Source organism: Jaculus jaculus, chromosome 11 (genome assembly GCF_020740685.1).
Source record: "Jaculus jaculus isolate mJacJac1 chromosome 11, mJacJac1.mat.Y.cur, whole genome shotgun sequence".
Lineage (NCBI taxonomy): Eukaryota > Metazoa > Chordata > Mammalia > Rodentia > Dipodidae > Jaculus > Jaculus jaculus.
Genome location: NC_059112.1, coordinates 56626074 through 56650095, shown reverse-complemented (window position 1 = coordinate 56650095; position 24022 = coordinate 56626074). Strand labels below are relative to the sequence as shown.

At 43.6% G+C, this 24022-nt stretch overlaps 1 protein-coding gene across 1 annotated transcript; it reads left to right on the top strand.

The window, feature by feature from the left end:
• Positions 1-599: 599 nt before the first annotated feature.
• LOC101608298 (stem-loop binding protein) lies at positions 600-23634 on the top strand. The gene is made up of 8 exons (XM_004656038.2): positions 600-757; positions 891-1007; positions 4209-4313; positions 7398-7457; positions 7694-7831; positions 8657-8806; positions 9729-9810; positions 22703-23634. Exons 1-8 carry the CDS (start codon positions 699-701, stop codon positions 22817-22819), a joined length of 828 nt encoding a protein of 275 aa, XP_004656095.1. The 5' UTR covers positions 600-698; the 3' UTR covers positions 22820-23634.
• The last annotated feature ends 388 nt before the right edge of the window (positions 23635-24022 follow it).

The window sequence follows — 24022 nt, the reverse complement described above, 5'->3', positions numbered from 1 at the left end:
ACCGGTGGAGACTGCAGGGTTTCGGCCCAGGTTGAGGGCTGCATGGGTGACAGGACAGAGCCTCAAAGGGAAGAAGCAAATCTCCAGGTCATAAGTGCGGCGGCCGGTAGCGCTCAGTGTGCAGGCGACTAAGCGTGCTCTCCTACAGCTTCCAAGTTCTAATGGTTCCGTGCCGCAGGCGCGCGGGTCTACGGTGATCCGGAACTGCCTTACGGTTTCCACCCGGACACACAGGGAGGGGCGGGGGCGCAGCACCTACAAGAAGTGAATTGTCCCACTCGGAGTGGCAGTGGCGCGCGCGGCTGAATCTCCCGCCAATACCCTTCCGCCCGCGAAGGTGCAGCCAATCAGAGCCCGAGCAGCCGTGGGGTCGTCCGCTGGGGGAGCGCTGCGCCGGCTCTCCTCCATTGAGCTAGCCGAATTGACGCCTTCTCGAGCGACAGCAGTGGGCGGTGATATTTTGCGGTCCTAGGGCTTCGGCTTAACCTCGGTCCTCCAGCGGAGCGCGAACCGGCCAAGGTTCCCCCGCTGCGCAGACCCGATGGTTTCGTCCGGCCCCGCGCGCGCGCGGGAGATCCCGGGGGCGGGGCCGCGACGTACATAAGGGGCGGTTGGGGGGCGGTCGCGCGCAGATCTCGTCAGCGCTCTCCGAGTGTGATTGTGGCTGCCTTCGCATCACCTGGGTCCCCGCCGCTACCATGGCCTATCGGCCGCGAAGCCCATCCCGGTACGGGAGCCGCTGCGACGACGTCTCCAGGTGAGCAAGTCGCTTGGCCAAAGGTTTTCCTTACCGAGCCGCCTGAGGCGAAGGTCCTCGCGCTATGTTGTTGTGGGGTCCCTGGGTCACCCGTGGTCAGGGCCTGTTCGCTGACTTGAGTCTGTGTCCTCAGCCCGCCGTCCCCTGCGAGATGGAGTCTCGGACGGAAGCGCAGAGCCGACGGGAGGCACAGGAAGCCCGAGGACACCGAGGAAGGCGAGCGCCGGGCGGCTGACCGCCGACCTGAGAGGTGGGCCTGGAACCAGAGTGCACCAGGGGTTGGTGGCCAGGCGTCTGGAAGAGAGGGTACTTCACCCCTCTGCACTCGCTCATTAGGAGATGCACTATAAGTCAGGTGGCTCTGGTTCTCCGTCTGTACTCTCACCCTTAGGAGCATCTTCCAGTGATTGATAGGTCGTACCAAAACTGGTTTTACCTGGAGTGGGTCAGTTGATGATCCTAACTTGTTCAAAGAGAGTACCAGGGACTATTATTTTGAAGTAAGTCTCAACACTTACTAAACTTCCTTCTGAAATTGTTTTTTGAAGTTAGTTCTTTATACCAGTTAGCAAGGGTGTAACTTGAAAACCAAGATGCAAACCCAATTTCAGGCTGCAGGTCACTCATCCTGTCCTGATGTTCCGGGATCCCTCCCATTTGATGAGCCTTTGCCATAGCATTTAGATGAGCATTTTCTAGGAAAGGCTGGCAAGGTCAATGAAGTAGTTTAATGGTGGTGGGCCAGCAAGTGAAATGAGATAATTCAGTGACCAGGAGTGTCTGAAGAAAGTAAGCTGGTGATGTGGGCTGCTCAGGGAAGTTTCATACTTTGGGGACCATTGGTTTGGTGATAGTGAAGTGGAAAGAGATCCCTGTGAGAATTAAAAATAAAAAAAGAAAAAGAATATGTGGCAGGCGTGGTGGCACACGCCTTTAATCCCAGCACTTGAGAGGCAGAGGTAGGAGGATGGCTGTGAGTTCAAGGCTATCCTGAGACTACATAGTGAATTCCAGGTCAGCTTAGGGTACAGTGATACCCTACCTTGAAAAACAAAACAAAACAAACCATATGTGTGTGTGTGTGTGTGTGTGTGTGTGTGTATTATATATATACATTTATTTTACTTATTTGCAAGCAGAGACAGAGAATGGGCCCACCAGGACCTCTAGCCATTGAGAACAAACTTCTGATGCATACACCACTTTGTGCATCCAAGCAGCTTAATTGCTGAGCCATCTCTCCAGCTCCCTATAAGAAATTTTGTTCCTATGATCTCATTTGGGGACACAGTCTGGTCTCCTGGAGATCAGAGGATAGGGCTGTTACTAAGCTCAATAAAAGGTCATGGTGACTTTGGCCAGATGGTGCAGTGAAGATGGTGGGGAATGTGTGGTTCTGGATAGACGTTAAGAAAAGGACCTAGAGGACACTGCTGGAAAGAAAAGTCAGGCTGATTCAGACCTTCAGGTTTGAACACCTGTATTGGAATTATGTAGTCCCCTCCCCCCCAACTATATGAAGAACGTGGGGGCTGGACAGATCTCACTGGGAAAGGATCAGGCTTGGGAGGCCATCAGGTAAATTCCACCAAGGATTGGGAGTGTAGGGGAGACCTGAGGACAGCCCTAAGCTAGATATAAAGGGAAGGTAAACAGACCTTATCTTTGAGGGCTAAGGATATAGTTCTGTTGATCGTACTTGTCTAGCATGTGTGAAGCTCTGAGTATGACCTCCCCCCAGCACCAAATAAAACCAGTGTCCTGGCAAATACCTGCAGAGTGTGTGTGTGTGTGTAAGTAATATATGTTGCAGGAAGATCAGAAGCTCATGGTCATTCTTGGCTTCATAGTGAGTTCAAGACCAGCCTTAGCCAATATTAAGTGTTATACAAGGTCTTGGTATCTGGATCTGAAACTTTAAAGGTCACCACATAACCACCTCATTTCTTCTTCAGCATGATGGGAATTCTTCTGTCCATGGGCCTTTGCACTCAGTATTTATTTAGTTCATGGTGTAAATAGGCTTTATAATTCCCAAGTAGGATGGATTGTGAATATAATCTGCCTAACCTAAGAGCCAGGCGTGGTGCATGGCTTTAATCCCACATTTGAGGGCAGAGGTAGGAGAATCACCAGGAATTCTAGGTCAGCCTGGGCCTAGAGTGAGTGCTAGATCAGCCTGGGCTAGAGTGAGACCCTAAATCAAAAACAAAATAAAACAAAACAAAAAAACAGACTAGCCTAAGAAGTGGGTTGAGGAGATGGGAGGTGGCTCAGCAGGTTAATAAGAGTACTTGCCACACAAGCAACAAGGATCTAAATTCTATCCCCAGAACTCATTAAAACAAACAACAACAACAAAACCAAAACCAGGTAGCCAGGTGTGGTGGCACATGCCTTTAATCCCAGTACTCGGGAGACAGAGGTAGGAGGATCTCTGTGAGTTTGAGGCCACTCTGAGACTCCATAGTGAATTCAAGGTCAGCCTGGACTAGACTGAGACCCTACCTCAAAAAAAACAAAACAAAATGGGTGTGGCTCCGGAGGGCTGGGATTACAGACATCAGTGGGTCATTAACCAGTGCATTGCCTGAATTTGTCCAAAGATTTGAGTTTGAGATGCTGTTCCTGATTAAATTTAACACATGCATAGGATCATGTTGCTGCTCTGGATTCTCATGTTGGGCTGGTCACAGTGATTAACACTTAGCACATTTATTTATTTGAAGTCGTCCTTACTTTTTTTTTTTTTAAAGGCTCATGCTTATAATTCCAATTTGTGAGGCAGGAGACTAGAGGAGCTCAAGGTTATGTATGGTGAGAACCTTGGCTATGTATTTGTGAGATCCTGTTTCAAAACAATAACAAGGGCTGTAGAGAAGGCTTAGTGGTTAAGGTGCTTGTCAGCAAAGCCTAAGAACTCATGTTTGAATCCCCAGGTCCAGTGTAAGCCAGATGCAGTGATGCAAGCATGCAGTGCTGCACATGCACACAATGGAGCGCATATGGGTTTGTTTACTGCTGACAGTTCTGGTGTACCCATTCTCTTCCCTCCTCTCTTTGCCTCTTTCTCACGAAATAAATTTTAAAAAAGAGCTGGCGTGGTGGTCATGCCTTTAAGCACTTGGGAGGCAGAGGTAGGATTGCCGAGAGTTTGAGGCCACCCTGAGACTACATAGTGAATTCCAGGTCAGCCTGAGCTACAGTGAGACTCTGTCTTGTAAAACCAAAAAGGTAGGCACTTTTCTCAGTGTATTGTGTCCCCATGATTTATACAGCATTTATGCATGATGGATGGGTAGAAGTTGTCTACTGAAACACAGGCTATAGTAAAATTGCCTAAACTCATGCCTCTATGGCATTCTGCCCAAGCAGTATCATACTCTTTCCTGAAAAATAATTGAAACTGAAAACACTCTCCTGGTTCAAATGTGCATTTTCTTTATTGTAGCTTTACCACTCCTGAAGGCCCTAAACCTCGTTCTAGATGTTCAGACTGGGCAAGTGCAGTTGAAGAAGATGAGATGAGGACCAAAGTTAACAAAGAAATTGCAAGGTACACATTTTTGAAATGTTTTCTTATATATTTTTTTCAGTTATGAGCTGTACTCAAGGTATGTCTCATGTTAACAGTTTTTAAAAATCTGTTCCCAGGGGGTTAGCTCAATGGTAGCGAGTTTGTCTAGCTCATGCATGATACCCTGAGTTTGTTGATCCCCAGCATAGTTCCCTCCTACCTCCACTCCTCCAAAAATCTGGTCCATAGACCAGCAGCAGCATCTTTTTGATTTTGATATTTTTAATTTAACTTAATTTATTTGACAGAAAGAGAGAAATAGGCAGATAGAAAGAGAGAATGGTTGCACCAGGGCCTTCAGACGCTGTAAACGGACTCCAGATGCATGTGCCACTTTGTGCATCTGGCTTATGTGGGTCCTGGGGAATTGAACCTGGGTCCTTTGGCTTCACAGGCAAGTGCCTTAACTGCTAGGCCATCTCCCCAGCCCCTTGATTTTTATTTTTTATTTTTGTTTTCTGAGGTAGAGTCTCAATCTAGCTCAGGCTGACTTGGAATTCATCAGGTACTCTCAGGATGGCCTTGAACTCAAGGCAGTCCTCTTACCTCTGTCTCCTGAGTGCTGGGATTAAAGGCATATGCCACCATGCCTAGCCCAGCCCCTTGATATTTATATTTGTTTGTTTTTGTTTTTGAGGTAGGGTCTCACTCTAGCCCAGGCTGACCTGCAATTTATTCTGTATCCCAGGGTGGCCTTGAACTCAGAGATACTTCTACCTCCGCCTCCCAAGTGCCGGTATTAAAGGCTACCACACTGGGTAGCATCTCTTGGGAACTTGCTGGAAATGCATATTCAGACTGAGGAGATGGCTCAGTGGATAAAGCACATTGAGAACTTTTTACAGCTATTTGTTTATCTTCCATACGGTGCTATGCTTATAATTGTGGGGAGAAAAAATGCTTTTTGGGGGGGGGGACAGAAACAGGGTCTTATTTAGCCTAGGCTTGGTCCTCCTGTCTCTACCTCCCCAGTGTTAGGATTGTAAGCTTGGGCCCAGTTTATGTGCTAGGGATTAATTTAGGACTTCATGCATGCTAAGCACTCTATAGCTGAACTATATCTCCAACCCCTTAAATTATTTTTGTGTATCTGGATTTTGTTTGTAACAGCTAGAGGCACTGATGTATTTTTTTTTTTTTTCTTGTCTCTCTTCCTGCTGGGTGTGGTGGTACATGTCTTTGAAGCCAGCCTGAGACTACATAGTGAATTCCAGGTCAGCCTGGGTTAGAGCAAGACTCAAAAAGTACTCAAAAAAAATTTTTTTTAATGTTTTTTCAAGGTAGGGTCTCACTCTAGCCCAGGCTAACCTGGAACTCAGTGATGCTCCTCCCTCAACCTCTCAAGTGCTAGTATTAAAGGTGTGCACCACCACAACTGGCCCTCAAAAAATATTTTTGTCTTTTTTCCCCCCCAGTATGTTTCATTATGTAGCTCTGGTACTCGCTTGTAGTCCAGGCTATTCTCAATCTTGTGATCTTCCTGCTTCCTCTTCTTGACTCCTGGGATTACAGACATGGGCCACCACACCTGGCTCTTTAACACAGCTCAAGAATGCCAGAGGTCTTTAGTAGTTATTCCTCTTCCTTGGCTATTCAGTGGTACATCTTTAACCATCACTTGATAAGTTAAAGATGTTTTTGGTCTTTTTCTTTTGAAATACTGTGTTCAATTCATACTCAGTAGAAGTTAAAGTATGGCTCATAATTAGTTGAACTATGTTGAATGAAGAGGATTTTAACTGAGAAGAGGCTAGCAGAAGAAGTTTGGTTCTAATGGCTGGAGGTAACAGACTAGGCTCTTGACAAAGCCTATATCTTATTAAATGATGTAATAACATGTTGAAAATAGACCAAACCAAACTGCAACTCAATGATCCTGTTTCAAAAAAAAATTTTTTTTTTTGAGGTAGGGTTTCACTCTAGCTCAGGCTCTCCTGGAATTCACTATGTAGTTTCAGGGTGGCCTCAAACTCACAGTGATCCTCCTACCTCTGCCTCCCGAGTGCTGGGATTAAAGGCATGTGCCACCACGCCCGGCTTTGTTTCAAAATTTAAAAAAGGACTGGTGCGATGGCTTACCAGTTAAGGCACGTACCTGCAAAGTCTAAGGATGCAGGTTTGATTCCCCAGTCCCCACATAAGCCAGATACACAAAGTGGTACATGCATCTGGAGTTTGTTTGCAGTGGTTGGAGTTTGTAGCACTCCCATTCTCTCTCAAATAAGTAAATAAGTAAATAGATAAAAAATTTTAAAGGCTTTTGGGGCTGGGGAGATGGCTCAGCAGGTAAGAGTGCTTGTCATGCATACATAAGACTGAATTGCCTTAAGTTAATTTGTTAGTATCCACTTAGGGAGTGTGTGGCCTTGTGTGCCTGTCACCCTAGTCCTGTGGGGAGCAGAAAGACAGGAGAATAGCTGGGATGGCAGCTCTAGGTTTAGTGAGAGACAGCCCTAAGAAAACACCCTGATGAGTGGTAGAGGGCACCCAGTGTTCTCTAGCCTCCTGGCACAGTGTGTGTACACCTGCACACATGGGCGTACATATTGTACATCTTATATACATACAAAGTTTCAATGAAAACTTGGAATTTCTTGAGCTTTTTTGTCAAGATTGAAATTAAAATTTATCTGGAACAGATCTTGGATGCAGAGGAATAGTAAGGTTCAAAGTAGTGTTTTCTTGGGCTGGAGAGATGTCTTGTGGTTAAAGTGCTTGCCTGTGAAGCCTAAAGACCTAGGTTCAATTCTTCAGTATCCATGTAAGCCAGATAGATATACAAGGTGGTGTATGCATCTGAAGATCGTGTGCGGTGGCTAGATGCTCTGGTGCACCATTCTCTCTTTCTCTCCTCTCTCAAGTAAATTAATTAAATATTCAAAGTATTCAAAGTAGTATTTTCTTGAATCAAGGTCTTGTAGTAGCCCAGGCTGGCCTAAACTCTCTGTCCTTCTACTTCTACATTATACTGCATACTCCTCAGGAAGCAGGTTTCATTCTTAGTGTGTTAGTTTTGGAAGCACCCTCTCCCTTTTACAAACAGTATTTATTTTTTGTTGTCAGATATAAAAGAAAACTCCTCATACATGACTTTGGAAGAGAGAGAAAATCATCATCAGGAAGGTACATGATATGTAACTATTTCATTCTGGCAATTGTTAATGAAAATGTGATTGAGAAGTGCTGATCATCCCATTAGCATTTATTAGTTTTTTCTTCACACTGATGTGGAATTGTATGATGTGACTAAATTCCTTTATGATTTGAAATTCCGAAGTGGGGGAATGTTTCAGCATTTTCTTGGCACATGGTAATCTTAATTAGAAAGTTTATTTATTCTGTTAATCTTTTACTTTCAGTTCTGATTCAAAGGAGTCTGTGTCTGCAGTTCCGGCTGATGTGGAGACTGATGAAAGTGTCTTGATGAGAAGGCAGAAGCAGATCAACTATGGAAAGAACACTATTGCCTATGATCGCTATATTAAAGAGGTTCCCAGGTAGTTCTTTCCATAAGCATTATCCAAAAAATACTTCACAGCATTGTCCTTTCAGGGTGGCATAGATTAGACACACCTGCTAGGAAGTGTATTACTGACTCACAGGCACTTAAATACAAGCCAAGAATAGGTTGGCATCTGAAAGGTCAAAGACATGAAGATTTACAAGTAATTATTTTCATTATTTCAAATGTTAAATAGCTATTTTGTTCTTGGGACTTATTGCTGCTTTATGAATAAACAGTTATGAAGATAGGCAATAGAAAAAAATTGAAGTTCAAAATGAAGTTCAATATAAAGTTAAAGATGTAATTGGTAAAAAATTGGCATCAGTCTTTCTTGTAAGCAATATGTTCTTGCTTTTCCTGCCTTTTTTTTCTCTCCTACTTTCTTAAACATAGAAAGATACAAAGAAAGCTATTGAGTTTTCTTGAGCACACATACCAAAATTCTCTCAATTTTGACAGAATTGAGATTAAAATAGCATAGGAGTAGTATGAATCATTCCCTCCTCCCCTTAAAAGTAAGAGGTTTTTAGTTTTTCGAGGTAGGGTCTCACTCTAGCCCAGGCTGACCTGGAATTCACTATGGAGTCTCAGGTGGCCTCAAACTCATGGCAATCCTCCTACCTCTACCTCCCAAGTGCTGGGATTAAAGGCGTGCGCCACCATGCCCGGCTTGAGTTTTTTTTTTAATATAGTACTTTGCTTGTTTTATAGAATCTCAGTTATTTGTTAAATAATATTAACTTCACAAGTTTTCTTAGTCATCTAGCTATGCAGATGTGAATGGCATATGGTAGACTAACCATGCTGTATTCTGTAGACACCTTCGACAACCTGGAATCCATCCCAAGACCCCCAACAAATTTAAGAAATATAGCCGGCGGTCATGGGACCAGCAGATAAAACTCTGGAAGGTTGCTCTGCATTTTTGGGATCCTCCAGCTGAAGAAGGACATGATTTGCAAGAAATGTATGTCTTGGTTGCATTCTTTTATTTTGGCACAGTGGTAATTATCCTGGAAGTTTTCAGAGAGCAGAGGTATCCGTTTCATGGTTGGAGAAGAAGTTCACTTCCTAGTTTGGGTTTAACTGGCTAGAAAATAGAGCTCAATCTCTTAACTACTGGGTGGCTTTGTTTTTTGTTTGTTTGTATATTGATTTATTTATTTCCAGTTAGGGTCTCATACTAGTTCAGGCTGACCACAAACTCATGGTGATTTTCCTACCTCAGCCTCTTGAGTGCTGGGATTAAGGGTAAAGGTTTGTGCCACCATGCCCAGCTGTTTACTTGGTTCTTAAGTATTCTGAGAAGCATCTGATTATTTTGGGGGAGGGGGTTAGTTTGTTAATAGTTTTTTTTCAATGCAGATTTGCTGTTCTAGACAGTTACATGTTGCTGGTTGAACATCCAAACAAGACACAGCTTGTGGGAGAAAAGGGTTTATTTCAAGCTTACAAATGCAGGGGAAGTTCCATCACATGACTGAAGAAGCTGGTTCTTATTCATAAATCCAGAGAGAAACGATCACCAGCATACAACAAAAAGCAGCAAGCAGCAGGGACCCAGACAGCTCAGACTCTTTCAGATCTGCCCCTTTAGTGATAAGTCCCCTTGTAGTAGAAGTCTGCCTCTTAGGGGCGGAAGCTGTAAACTCAGTAAAACACCGGAGTCTATGGGGAACATACATTCAAACAACCAGTCTCATTATAGCCCAGGCTGATTTGGAACTAACTGTAGCTCCAGGTTGGCCTCAAACTCACAGTAATCCTTTTGTTTCAGCCTCCTAAGTGTTTGGACTAAAGGCATGTGTCACCATACCTGGTTCTTGGGGTTTAGTTTTACTGGAGAGCCACAGTTTCCTATGACATGACTATTGGGTTTTATTTTGCAGACAACCTGTCGACCTTGGAGAAATGGAGACAGAATTCACAGAGAGCAGTTCTGAGTCTCAGACCAGCTCACAAGATAACTTTGTAAGTTCTTTTTTGGGAAGTGGGGAAGGGTGCTTTATCTCTGCCTAGATGTTTTTGATGACTGCATACCTGCCACTTTATTGAAGTTAGAGCTGAAGTTTGATTCTAATGTTTATAGGAAACATATTTTATCATTAAAATGCTAGATGAGGCATTCTCTATCTGCCTTTTCTCTCTCCCTGCCTTTCTCCTTCTCAAGTAAATAAGTAAATACATATATTAAAAAAAGCTAGAGAGGTGGCTTAGCGATTAAGACACCTGCAAAGCCTAAAGACACAGGTTCAGTCCCCAGTACTCACATAAACCAAATGCACAAGGTGGCACATGTGTCTGAAGCTTGTTTGCAAAGGCTAGAGGCCCTGGCATGCCTATTTCTTCTTTCTCTGCCTCTTCTCTCTTTCTGTCTCTCAAATAAACAAATAAAATATTTTATAATAATATACTAGATGAGGGCTGGAGAGATGGCTTTAGCCGTTAGGGCTCTGGAATGGAAAGCCAAAGGACCCAGTTTTGATTCCCCAGTACCCATGTAAAGCCAGATACACTAGGTGGTGCATGCATGTGGAGTTCGTCTAGGGCCTCTAGTGTTTCCATTCTTCACCCCGTCTCACAAATAAAGAAATGAATGAATGAATAAACAGATAAATAAATAATCTTGCATATATGTATATGTGTGTGTGTGTGTATATATATGTATAAATTAAAAAAATTTTTTAAAGTTTTAACATTTTCCATGATTATAAAAAATCCCGTGTTAATTCCCTCCCTCCCCCCCACTTTCTCCTTTGATATATATATAAATTTTTTAAAAAAATATTTTTTGTCATTTTTATTTCTTTATTTGAGAGTGACAGGGAGAGAGAGGGAGAGAAAGAGACAGAAAGGGAATGGGTGCACCAGGGCTTCCAGCCACTGCAAACGAACTCCAGATGCATGCGCCCCCTTGTGCATCTGGCTAACTTGGGTCCTGGGGAATCGAGCCTCGAACTGGGGTCCTTAGGCTTCACAGGCAAGTGCTTAACCGCTAAGCCATCTCTCCAGCCCTATATATAAATTTTTTGAGGTAGGGTTTCACTCTAGTTCAGTCTGACCTGGAATTTACTATGTAGTCTCAGGGTAGCCTTGAACTCATGGTAATCCTCCTACCTCTGCCTCTTGAGTGCTGGGATTAAAGGCATGCACCACCATGCCTGGCTCATATAAAATATTTTTTATTTTTTGAGGTAGGGTCTCTCTCTAGCTCAGGCTGACCTGAAATTCACCATGCCTTGAACTCATGGTGATCCTCCTACCTCTGCCTCCCAAGTGCTGGGATTAAAGGTGTGCGCCACCACGACCGGCTAAAGTATTTTTAAACATATTTATTTATTTATTTTTTTAATTTATTTATTTTTTATTTATTTATTTGAGAGCGACAGACACAGAGAGAAAGACAGATAGAGGAAGAGAGAGAGAATGGGCGCGCCAGGGCTTCCAGCCTCTGCTAACGAACTCCAGACGCGTGCGCCCCCTTGTGCATCTGGCTAACATGGGACCTGAGGAACTGAGCCTCGAACCGGGGTCCTTAGGCTTCACAGGCAAGCGCTTAACCGCTAAGCCATCTCTCCAGCCCTAAACATATTTATTTATTTGAGAGAGTGAAAGAGGCAGATTGGAGGGGGGGATAATGGGCATACCAGGGCCTCTATCCACTGCAAATGAACTCTAGATGCATGTGCCCTCTTGCGCACCTGGCTTACGTGGATCCTGGAGAATTGAACGGGCATCCTTTGGCTTTGCAGGCAAACACCTTAACTGCTAAGCCATTTTTCCAGCCCCTAAAATATTTTTTTAAAAAGTAGATGATCACAAGATTGAATTCTGAGGGAGCAAGTAACCCTAATTTGGGCTTTTGGTTCAGTCTAATTTAGTCTCACCAGTTTTCTATTACCATAAAAACCTTTTTTGGGCTGGAGAGATGGCTTAGCGGTTAAGGCGCATGCCTGCAAAACCTCAAGACCCACGTTCAACTCTCCAGGTCCCACATAAGCCAGATGCACACTATGGTGCATGCGTTTGGAGTTCCTTTGCAGTGGCTAGAGGCCCTGGTGTGCCCATTCTCACTCTCTCCCTCTCTGTATTGAAGAAAAACCAATTATTATTATTTTTTTTAAAAGCTCTTTTCCTCTTAATCTAGCATCTCCACATACATTTTCACTAATTCTCAGCTGTAGTCCATATGCAGTTTTAAAAATTTTATTTATTTATTTGAGACAGAGAGAGAATGAGAAAAAGCAAGAGGGAGAGAGAGAATGGGCACACCAGGGCCTCCAGACATTGCAAACTAACTACAGACACATGCGCCCCTTGTGTATCTGGCTTATGTGGGTCCTGGAGAATCGAACCGTGGTCCTTTGGCTTTGCAGGAAAACGCCTTAACCACTAGCCATCTCTCTAACCCCATATGCAGTTTTTTTTAATGTTTATTATTAATAAGATATTTCTTATGGGCATGTCATTTGTTGGTACCCTCTTCCCTCATCCTTGCCCCCATTCTGTGTGGGACAGTCGTCGGTGGGGCTGCAGGTATTCCCCAAGGGGTTGTAATTTATGCATTGTGGGAGCAGTAGTCAGTTATTTTTGGTGGGGGGGAATGCCTCTGGGCATGAAGTCTCAAACTGAGGCTCTTGAGCCATGGTAGGTGTTGCAGTCAGGCTCCCATTGCTGGTAGAAATCACCCAACCAAAAGGAGCTTGTGAGAAAGAGAGGTGTATTTTGGCTTACAGGTTTGAGGGGAAGTTCCACGATGGCAGGGGAAAATGATGGCATGAGCAGAGGGTGGACATCACCCCTGGCCAACATAAGGTGGACCATAACAATAGGAGAGTGTGCCAAACACTGGCATGGGAAAAATGGCTATAACACCCATTAGCCTGCACCTGATAATACACTCCCTGCAGGAGGCATTAATTCCCAAATCTTTTATCAGCTGGGAACCTAGCATTCAGAACACCTGTGTTTATGTGGGACACATGAATCAAACCACTACAGTGGGTGAGTTTTAAGTCTACTTCAGTGATGAGTTCTGAGGAGCCTCTGGATCACTACTTTAGTAGGTGTTGAGTATCCTCAGGGTTTGTCTCCTATACCCTGGTGCTGATTATCAGGAACAGTATGGAAGCAGTACTCTTGCTTATCTCCCCATTCCTTTGTGGGTTCAGCTGTGGCTTGGCTGAAGTGTGAGGGGTAGTTTATCTCCTCAGGTCTTGCTACCTTCTGAAAAAGAAAAATTCTCCAACAGAGAGTGAAGCCAGCATAGTTTAAATGGTATAAGCATTATTAATTTAATTTAGGGAGAATATGATGTATGTAACCTCTCTTTTAGCCAAAGACTACTGAGAGCTTGACACTGGAAAATATACTCTTTTTCTCCATAGGGTTCTGGTTGGTTCCCAATTCCAGATAAGGGTTTCTTTACACTGAGAGGATTTCTTAGCCAACCAGAAAGCTATTGGTTAACCACAGAGGCTATGTGCCACTATTGCATTGGTGCTTACATTGTGTCAGGGTGTTTGCTTTTGAGTTGTTTAGACCTCTGGTTGCTCAGACTGTTGTTGGCCATTTTTCCCCAGTAGCTCATGTAGCGCTTTCTAGCAGTAGACAGGCTAATTGGGAATTCACTTTCATTTAAATTCCAGTCAGGGGGCTGGAGAGATCGCTTAGCAGCTAAGTACTTGCCTGTGAAGCCTAAGGACACCAGTTTGAGGCTCCATTCCCCAGGACCCACATTAGCCAGATGCACAAGGGGCACACGCATGTGGAGATCATTTGCAGTGGCTGGAGGCCCTGGTGTGCCCATTCTCTCTCTCCCTCTTTCTGTCACTCTCAAATAAATAAAAATAAACAAATTTATTTTATATTCCAGTCAGGTCTCTGTGTTCTGTGTCAGCAACATATGGTATCTTCAGCAATAGGGTCTTAGCTTTTGCCTCAGGCAGGTAATCAAGTGCTTTGACAGAAAGTTGTCTTGATTTGGGGACCTTGTAAGTCTATCTGATCAACAGCTCAATCAATGTAGGTATTAACCAATGTCTGGTACTGGGAGTTACAGGTAAGAGACAGAAAGAGATATTTTTTTAAGCTTAGGCTTCATCCCACCGTTACCAGAGCCCTACCTTTTCAGGTGCTCCCCCCTTACTCCTTTTGAGGGTTACATCTTTTAGGCTATCTCCAAGGATAAAAGTTTTATTTGCATATTTTTGTCAACTTCCATAATTGCAAACAATATTCCATAGTAATTCCCTCCCTCCAACCCCCCCTACTTCCCCCCCTTGAAACTCCATTCTCCATCATATCCACTCCCTTGTCAGTCTCTTTTATTCACTCATTCATTCATTTATTTATTCATTGGTTTTTCAAGGTAGGGTCTCACTCTAGCCCAGGCTGACCTGGAATTCATTATGTAGTCTCAGGGTGGTCTTGAGCTCATGGCAATCCTCCTACCTCTGCTTCCCTAGTGCTGGGATTAAAGGCGTGTGCTACCACGCCTGGCTTTTTAATTAAAAAATATTTTATTGATTTTATTCACTTTTTAAAACTTATAATTTATTTAGTTATTTATTTGAGAGAGAGAATGGGTGCTCCAGGGCCTCCAGCCACTGCAGACAAACTCCAGACGCATGCTTCCTTGTGTGTCTGGCTTATGTGGGAACTGGGGAGTTGAACCTGTGTCCTTAGACCTCGCGGGCAAATGCCTTAACTGCTAAGCCATCTGTCCATCCCCAATATTTTATTTTTATTTATTTATTTGCGAGAGAGGGAGAGAATGGGCACACCAGGGCTTCCGGCCATTGTAAATGAACTCCAGATGCATGCATCACCTTGTGCATCTGGCTAACGTGGGTCTTGGGGAATCAAACTGAGGTTCTTTGGCTTAATAGGTAGGCGCCTTAATCACTAAGCCATCTCTCCAGCCCTTTCATTTATTTTTTGTGTAGCCCAGACTTTGAATTTCTGATACTTCTGCCTCCACCTCTTTAGTAATTTCCTAGTGGTGTGAGCCACAACAGGCAGCTGGATATTTAAAAAAAAATTAGGGCTGGAGGGTCCTTTGGCTTTGCAGGCATACACCTTAACCACTAAGCCATCTCCAACCCCCTTCCTCCCCTTTTAAAATTTCGTTAATTTATTTTTATTGACAACTTCCATGATTGTAAACAATATCCCGTGGTAATTCCCTCCCTCCCCCCACTTTCCTTATTGAAATGCCACTCTCTATCATATCCCCTCCCCCTCTCAATCAGTCTCTTATTTTGATGTCATCATCTTTTCCTCCTATTATGATGGTCTTGTGTTAGGTAGTGTCAGGCACTGTGAGGTCATGGATATCCTGACCACTTTGTGTCTGGAGGAGCATATTGTAAGGAGTCCTACCCTTCCTTTGGATTTTATATTGTTTCTGATACCTCTTCTGCAATGGACCTTGAGCCTTGGAAGTTGTGATAGAGATATTTTAGTGCAGAGCACTCCTCTGTCACTTCTTAGCACCATGGTGCCTTCCGAGTCATCCAAGGTTACTGCCATCTGAAAAGAGAAGGTTCTGTAACCAAAAGTGAGAGTAGCATTAATATTTGGGTATGGATATTAAGAGAAGTGCTTACTGGGCAGTTTGGTGAGCATAGTATATACATTGAGCCAGACATCAGCAGATGTTACATCCCTAGGGCTCATTACTACCACTGTTGTAGGTTTTCAGCATCAGGGATATATTCTCTCCCATGGAGCGGGCCTCCCATCAAATTGGTTTCCCCCTAAAAGACGTGCTACTATTGCACCTGTTGGCTCATTTTGTCCTGGCTGATCAAATACAAGGCTTGCAGTATCTTCACTGGTGATTTCTCTGTCTCCCATTGAGCTTCATGCAGCGTGGCTTTTTTCTAGCTTTCTGTCAGCTGGTCTACATGGAAGTTTTCAGCTTAGCTCCAGCAGGAGTGACCTTGCAGCCCAAGTATGTGGAATCTTCAGCAATAGGGTCTTACCATCCATTCCTGGTGGGAAACCTAGGGCCTTGGCAGTGACTTATAATGTTTTGGGGGCATCAGGGACTTCCATGGGCAACAACTCACTGGAAGGTATGCCATCCCTGGCACTGAAAATTTTCTATTAAACAATCTATGACTCCTGAATGTTGCATTGTCCAAAAAAATAGGTTTCCATATGACTTATTTATATCCCCTTAGATTTTGATTAGCCTTCCCTCCACCTTTCTTTTACTCAATCTCTTTCCCCAACCTCACTTGGGCTTTTTCACCCCAATTAATCTGTTCTTGTACTTACATATATACAATACCATCCTATTAAGTACCCCTCTACCCCCCTTTCTAGCTTACTGGCCTCTGCTACTGAGTTTCCTTCCTACTCACACAGATCCAATCATTTGTAGCTAGGATCCACATATGAGAGAGAACATGCGATGTTTGGCATTTTGGGTCTGGGTTACCTCACTTAGTATAATCCTTTCCAGTTCCATCTGTTTTCCTGCAAATTTTATTTCATTTTCATTTACTGCTATCTAGAACTTCAATTTGTTTATTGCAAAGTGAGAGAAACTGGCAGAGAAAGAGAGGGAGAATGGATGTGCTGGGCCTCTCGTCACTGCAAACAAACTTAAGACACATGTTCCACTTTGTGTATCTTCTGCCTTGCGTGGGTACTGGAAATCTGAACCTTAGTCCTTAGGTTTCACAGGCCTCAACTGCTAAGCCATCTCTCCAGCTATTTTCTTAATGTTTTGTTTATTTATTCAAGAGAGAGAACAAGGCAGATAGAATGGGCATGCCAGGGCCTATAGCCACTGCAGTGAATGAACTCCAGATTCATGCACATCTGGTGTTATGTGGGTACTAGGGAATAGAACCTGGGCAGGCAAGCACCTTAACCACTGAGCCATCTTTCAAGGCCTGGGTTTGGTTTTATTGAGGTAAATTCTTGCCTTAAACTATATTCACTATGTACTATCAGGCTGGCATCAGACTCATGGTGTTCCTCCTACTTCAGAGACCTCCTGAGTGCTGAAATTAAAGGCGTGCACTAGCTTAACTGGCCTATTTGTTGAGTTTTTATTTTATTTTATTTATTTATTACAGTCAGAGAAAGAGGGAGAGTGTGAATGGGCATGCCAGGGCTTCTAGCCACTGCAAAGGAACTCCAGACACATGCACCACCATGTACATCTGGCTTACAGGGAACCTGGACAATCGAACCTGGGTCCTTAGGCCTCGCAGGCATGTACTTTAACTGCTGAGCCGCCTCTCTAGCCCTTTTTTTTTTTTTTTTTGAGGTAGGGCATCACCTTGTGCATCTGGCTAACGTGGGTCTTGGGGAATCAAACTGAGGTTCTTTGGCTTAATAGGTAGGCGCCTTAATCACTAAGCCATCTCAGGCTAGACCTGGAATTCACTGTGTAGTCTCAGGGTGGCCTCAAACTCACGGCGATCCTCCTACCCCTGCCTCCCGAGTGCTGGGATGAAAAGCATACGCCACCATGCCCAGCCTTCTAAACTTTTTTTATGAACAACTGTTTTTAACTATAGACAATAGTAAACCATGCTAATTCCTTCCCCTCCCCTATTTTCTCCTTCACAAATCCACTTCTATCATATCTCCTCCCCCTTTCCATTAGTCTCTCTCTTTCATTTACTTTAGTATTTTATTTTTATTATTTGAGTGAAAGAAAGGTAGAGAGAGAGAGAAAGAGAGAGAATGAGAGAATAGGTGCATCAGGGCTTCTATCTAGCCATTGCAAATGAACTCCAGACGCATGTACCACCTTACGTATCTGGCTCATGTGGGTCCTGGGGAGTCAAACCTGGGTCCTTAGACTTTGCAGACAAGCACCTTAACCGCTAAATTGTCTCTCCAGCCCCAGTCTCTTTTATTTTGATATCATCATCTTTTCTTCCTATTATTATGAGGTTCTTGTGTAGGTAGTACCAGGTACTGCAAGGTCATGGTATCCAGGCCATTTTGTGTCTTGAAGATTGCATTGTAAGTAGTCCTTTTGCTCTCACATTCTTTCTGCCCCGTCTTTTGCAATGGTACCCTAAACCTTGGAGGGTGTGATAGAGATGTTTCAGTGCTGAACACCTCCGTTGCTTCTCAGCACTATGTTGCTTTTTGAGTCATCTTAGTGGTCACCATCATCTGAACTAAAAGTGAGAGTAGCATTAATAATATATGGGTATGAATGTTAAAAAAAAAGTGCTTACAGGGCAGTTTGGTGAGCATTATATATGCATTTAGCCAGACATGAGGAGTTGTTATACCTCTAGAGCTCATGACCTCCCTTGCCATAGGCTTTTCACTACCAGACATGTATTCCTTCCCATGGAGCAGGCCTCTAGTCCAATTAGATCATTTGTTGTTTTTTTTAAATTTTGCTTTGTTTTTCTACATAGCGTCTTTTTCTAGCTTAAGCTGACTTGGAATTATGTAGTCTCAGGGTGGCCTCAAGCTCATGGTGATCTTCCTACCTCTGCCTCCCTAGTGCAGGGATTAAAGGTGTGTACCACTACAGCTGGCTGATTTTTAGTTATATATTTGAAAGTTGGTCTTGGTGGCACATACCTTTAATCCTGGTATTGGGAAGGTAGAGGCAAGAGGATCAAGAATTTGGGACCAGTCTGGGCTACACAAAATCCTACTTAAAAAACAAAACTGAGGGCTGGAGAGATTGCTTAGTGGTTAAGTGCTTACCTGTGAAGCCTAAGGACTTGATTTCCTAGGACCCATGTTAGCCAGATGCACAAGGGGGCGCACGTGTCTGGAAAACAAACAAACAAAAAAAAAAACTGGGCTGGGGGGCTATAGAGATGGCTTAGTGGTTAAGGCACTTGACTACAAAACCAAAGGCCCTTGGTTTGATTCCTTAAGACCCATGTAAGCCAGATGTACAAGGTGGCACAAGCATCTGGAGTTGGTTTACAGTGGCTGGAAGCCCTGGTGAGCCCATTCTCTCTCATAAATAAATGAAAATTTAAAAATTAAAAAAAGCTGGGCGTGGCAGTTCATGCCTTTAATCCCAGCACCCGGGAGGCAGAGGCAGGAGGATCGCTGTTTGAGGCCACCCTGAGACTCCATAATGAATTCCAGGTCAGCCTGGGCTAGAGTGAGACCCTACCTCGAAAAACCAAAAAAAAAAAAAAAAATAAATAAATAAATAAATTTAAAAAAAGGAAAAACTGGCTGGAGAGATGGCTTAGCAGTTATGTGCTTACTTTCAAAGTCAAAGGAACCAGTTTCCATTCCCCAGGACCCATGTAAGCCAGATGCGCAAAGTGACACATGCATATGGAGTTAATTTGCAGTGGCTGAAGGCCCTGGTTTGCCCATTCTCTCTCTCTCCCTGGCTTGCCACATTCTCTTTGTCTCTCCCCATCTCCTTCTCTCCTTGTCCTTCTGTCTCTCATAGAAATAAATAAAAACAGATATTTATAAGACAAACAAGAGCTGAGTGTGGTGGCACACGCCTTTAATCCCAGCACTTGGGAGGCAGAGGTAGGAAGATCACTGAGTTTCAGGCCACCTTAGACTACATAGTGAATTCCAGGTCAGCCTGAGCTAGAGTGAAACCCTACCTTGAAGGAGGGGGGGTGGAGTTACAAGGTGGGAGTAGTAGCCCATGCCTTTAATACTAGCACTTGGGAGCCTGAGGTAGGATTGCTGTGAGTTCGAGGCTAGCCTGAAACTCCATGATCCTGTCTCTAAACAAAAATTTTCCAACCTCTATAAAGTAGATCCTCTAATATTTACATATGAACTCTCTAAATTAATAAAACAGTTGAAAAACCTAAACAAGCAATTGGTATAAGCTGTTTTTTCTGATCCTGTATTTGAACATATAGGTGCAGTTAGGTGAACCCAGGTTTGTTGACCATTTGGACAACACATAATGTGGTTGTGACAAACGAAGTAATAGGAATGGCAAGATGTCATTTACTTCTAAGGGAATATTCCTACTTTAGATCATGTTCCTGAAGACTTATTTAATAGCCAGTGTTATAGTTAGTTGTTGGAACAAAATACCCAATCAAAAGCGAAGGGTTTATTTTGGCTTACAGTCTCCAGGGCAGGTAGAGCAGAGGCTGAACATCATGTCTAGTCATAGCAGCTGGCAAGAAAGCAAGAGTGAGGGGGGAAAAAAAAAACCCTTGCTCTGGCAAGGGGGAATTTCTTAGGCTATAATGACTCAAAGTCCACTCCCTATACCAGATAACACACCTCCTCCAGCAAGGCTCTGTCTCTCAAATTGCCACCAGCTGGGGATCAATCATTGAAAACCCATCTCTGGGGGCCTCTTACTCAAACTACCACAATTAGTCAGGTGGCACATACCTTTAATCTCATCTACTCATGGTGGCTGAGCAAGATGGTCTCAAGTTCAAGGCCTGACTGAGAATTCAGTGAAACTATTGCAAAAATAATGAGAGAATAGGACATTGTAGCTCATGCCTGTAATCACACACTATGTGGAGGATGAGATCAAAATCACTGAGTTTAAGGCCAGCCTGGGCTAGAGTGAGCTTGAGGCCACCCTGAGATTACAGAGTGAATTCCAGGTCGGCCGGGGCTGGAAGAAACAAAACCAAACCAGATGCTGTGAGTACCTGAGCAAGAATAAGGAAGGGAGCTGGGTGTGGTGGTGCATGCCTTTAATCTCAGCACTGGAGAGGCAGAGGTAGGAGGATCACCATGAGTGCCAGGCCACCCTGAGACTACATAGCGAATTCCAGGTCAGTCTGGGCTAGAGCGAGACCCTACCTTGAAAAACAACAAAATCAATAAAGAATGAGTAAGGGAGATGAGACAGAAGCAAGTAAAGGATTAGTTTTGCAAATAGCCTGGTCTAAATAGGTCCTGCCTCTGAAAATAATAAAAGGAAGATTGGGCATGGGGAAGGAAAGAAGGCTAGACCAAGAAGTACTTAGAAAAGTGTTCTTAAGTTGGAGAAAGTTTCAATCTTTGATGCTGTGAACAAACACCATGTTGCTGTCTCCTGTTAGTGCATGTACTCTGTAGCCAAGTGGTAAAGCTTGGCTCCTGAACACTGCCATTTTTGTCTTAAGATAAAAGGTATTGTTGCATAACCATGTTTTATGTGTCTGCTTTTATGTGGATAGTGAGGAAATGAACTGGGGTCAGTAAGCCAGTGCTTTTAAACTGCTGATCCATCTCCCCAGCCCATGACCTAATTATTGTGAAAAAGAGTGATATTGTTTATCACAATATTGGGGTGGGAATGAGGTTTTCATTGCTGAGGGTCAGATTGTAACATTTGAGTAGTGCCATTTGTATTTCTACCATTGTTTATTTCTTTTTGGTTTTTGATTTTTTTGAAGTAGGGTCTCATTCTAGCCCAGGCTGACCTGGAATAAACTATGTAGTTTCAAGCTAGCCTTGAACTCCCAGCACCTTTGCCTCCCTGGGATTTAAGTGTTGGATTAAAGGCATGTGCTACAATGCCCAGCTCCCTCCTCCTTCCTCTTCCCTCCCATCTGCTGCCCTCCCCCTCCCCCTTCCCCTTGCTTCCCTTCCCTCCTTTCTTTTTTTTTTTTTTTTTTTTTTCGAGGTAGGGTCTCACTCTAGCCCAGGCTGACCTGGAATTCACTATGGAGTCTCAGGGTGGCCTCAAACTCACAGTGATCCTCACACCTCTGCCCCCCGAGTGCTGGGATTAAAGGCGCGAGCCACCACACCTGGCTCCTCTCTCTTTCTTTTCTTTTCTTTTCTTTTTTTTTTTTTTTTTGAGGTAGGGTCTTAATCTAGCCCTGGATACCCTGAAACTCACTCTGTAGTCCTAGGCTGGCCTCATGTATTGGTCCTCCTACCTCTGACCCCTTCCTCAATTCTGGGATTAAAGGCATGTGCCAGCCAAACTTTAGTACTATAAACATTGGGGTTTCACATTCATTTAACATTCCTAATTATAAATTCTTCCATTTGAATGTATGGCCTTTAAATTTTAAGAAACAAAATGTTTATATGTAAAAATATATGCTAGGGCCTCTAGCCACTGCAAATGAACTCCAGATATGCATACCACTTTGCATATGGGTTTATGTGGGTACTGGAGAATTGAACTCAGGTCATTAGGTTTTGCAGGCAAGTGCCTAAACAGCTGAGCCACTTCTCCAGCCCCCTAAATAAATAAGTTTTATTTTTTTAAAGTTTATTTTTATTTATTTGAGAGCAACAGACAGAGAAAGAGGGAGAGAGGGAGAGAGAATGGGCACGCCAGGGCCTCCAGCCACTGCCACTGCAAATGAACTCCAGATGTGTGCACCCCCTTGTGCATCTGGCTAATGTGGGTCCTGGGGAATCCAGCCTTGAACCATGGTCCTTAGGCTTCACAGGCAAGTGCTTAACCACTAAGCCATCTCTCCAGCCCAATAAATAAGTTTTAAATGAAACAAGCCGACCAGAATAAAGTTTGGTGTTCATTGTCCACAAACTTTTACTTTAAAATATATTGTTTATATATTTGCAAGCAGAGAGAGAAATGATGGGCGAGGCAGGGACTCTGGCCACTGCAGACGAACTCCAGATGCATGTACCACTTTGTGCAACTGGCTTTATGTGGGTACTGGGAATGTGAACCCTTGTTGTTCGGCTTTGCAGGTAAGCACCTTAAGTGCATGCTTAGCCATCTCCCTACCCCTGACCTTTACTTTGAAATCCATTGTGAGTACTCCTGCATTCATATGCTCTTCACTCATTGGTAATGACTAATCTTGGGCTTGTCTTGCTGCTACTGGGTATCGGAATCTCTCAGGCTAGGAAGGCAACTTGTGCTCTGTGTCACTTAAAACAAACCTGTGTGAATGATGGACTTCTGTTCCCGGCTTGTATTTTCTAGGATGTATATGCTGGCACACCCACCAAAGTCAGACACGTGGACTGTCAAGTGGAGGATGAATTTGATTTGGAAACTTGTTTAACTGAACCCTTGAAAGACTTCTCTGCCATGAGCTAACTGCCACCTGGCGGCCACCCAGAGTAATACTTGCCTCTTCTTGGCCTGGGGGAAGTCTGGCCAATCATGTGCTGTTGTGCACTTGTACTTGGATGGTTTCTCTGTTATGAGTTTATTATCTGATGATGAATTGTTATTCTTGCCTTATTTGTATGTATAGTGTGTGTTTTGCATGTTTTAAGTTGTAAATGGAGTTAATTTGAGGGGAGATTGAATCCCCATAATCTTTTAACACTTCATTGCTTAATGCCAACCATCTCCAAGTCAAAAGACCAGTACACAACTAGTTTTCCACAAGCATCTGAGACTTTCAGTTGCTACTTTTGTCAGGTGGGTTAGCTATATATTTAACCATGTGCTCATTGTGACTGATCCAAAGTCAACTGTCTTTTCAGGTAATGGATAATATATTCTCAGACTCAGGCAGCTCCAGTTACTTCATGGAAACCTGTTTTCTGGCCTTTTATCAATATGTTCAAATAGTTGTTTCCCCTCCCTTAGAGCTCTGAACAAAGGTGTTAAATTGAATTGTTATATTAATGGATTTTATGTAAGTTATATAGTCTTAATTTGGTACTTGTAAATAGTGCAAGGTAGAATCTTAATCTATAATTTTGAGAGTTGAGGCAACAATGGGGTTTAGCAAACCTTCGTTTTAAGTGACCAGTTAATTTCCCCTGTAATACTGCTTAAATGGTAATGTGTACAGATTCTCAGGTGTTCAGTTGTAAGCTTGTCAAGATTTACATTTCTATTGCTTCTGTATGGATTAATAATGCAAAATAAAAAAAAAGAACTTTTATCTGATTTTATAACATTGGCCTATATTCTGTGAGGGAGAGTCAGGGTGAACCTTGATCCTGTGCCTGAAACCTGTGGGAAAGTGTGGCTTTCTTTGGTGAGAGAATCAAACCCAGGTCTAGTGAGTATTAGCCAAGTGCAGATACTTGTTGACCTGTTAAGTCCTGCCCACCCTGTCTGGTGAGTGCTTTAACGGCTATTGTACTCTGACATGGAACCCTGGTTATGTAGCAGTGTAGAGCCCACACTTGGTATGTGCTAGTAGACAAGTAAAGGAAGCCAGCAACCTGACCTAACTTTGATGTGTGTTTATTGGTACCTGGGATGACCGGTCCCTTCCATATCTGCTGCCCCTGGACAGACTGTACATTGGACCTGGGCCCTGAGGCATCCTGTCCAATT

Coding starts and splice junctions, on each gene's coding strand:
- LOC101608298 (XM_004656038.2), top strand. CDS start 699: ATGGCCTATCGGCCGCGAAGCCCATCCCGGTACGGGAGCCGCTGCGAC. Junction 1,008..4,208: donor GCTGACCGCCGACCTGAGAG/GTGGGCCTGGAA, acceptor TCTTTATTGTAG/CTTTACCACTCCTGAAGGCC. Junction 7,458..7,693: donor AGAAAATCATCATCAGGAAG/GTACATGATATG, acceptor TTTTACTTTCAG/TTCTGATTCAAAGGAGTCTG.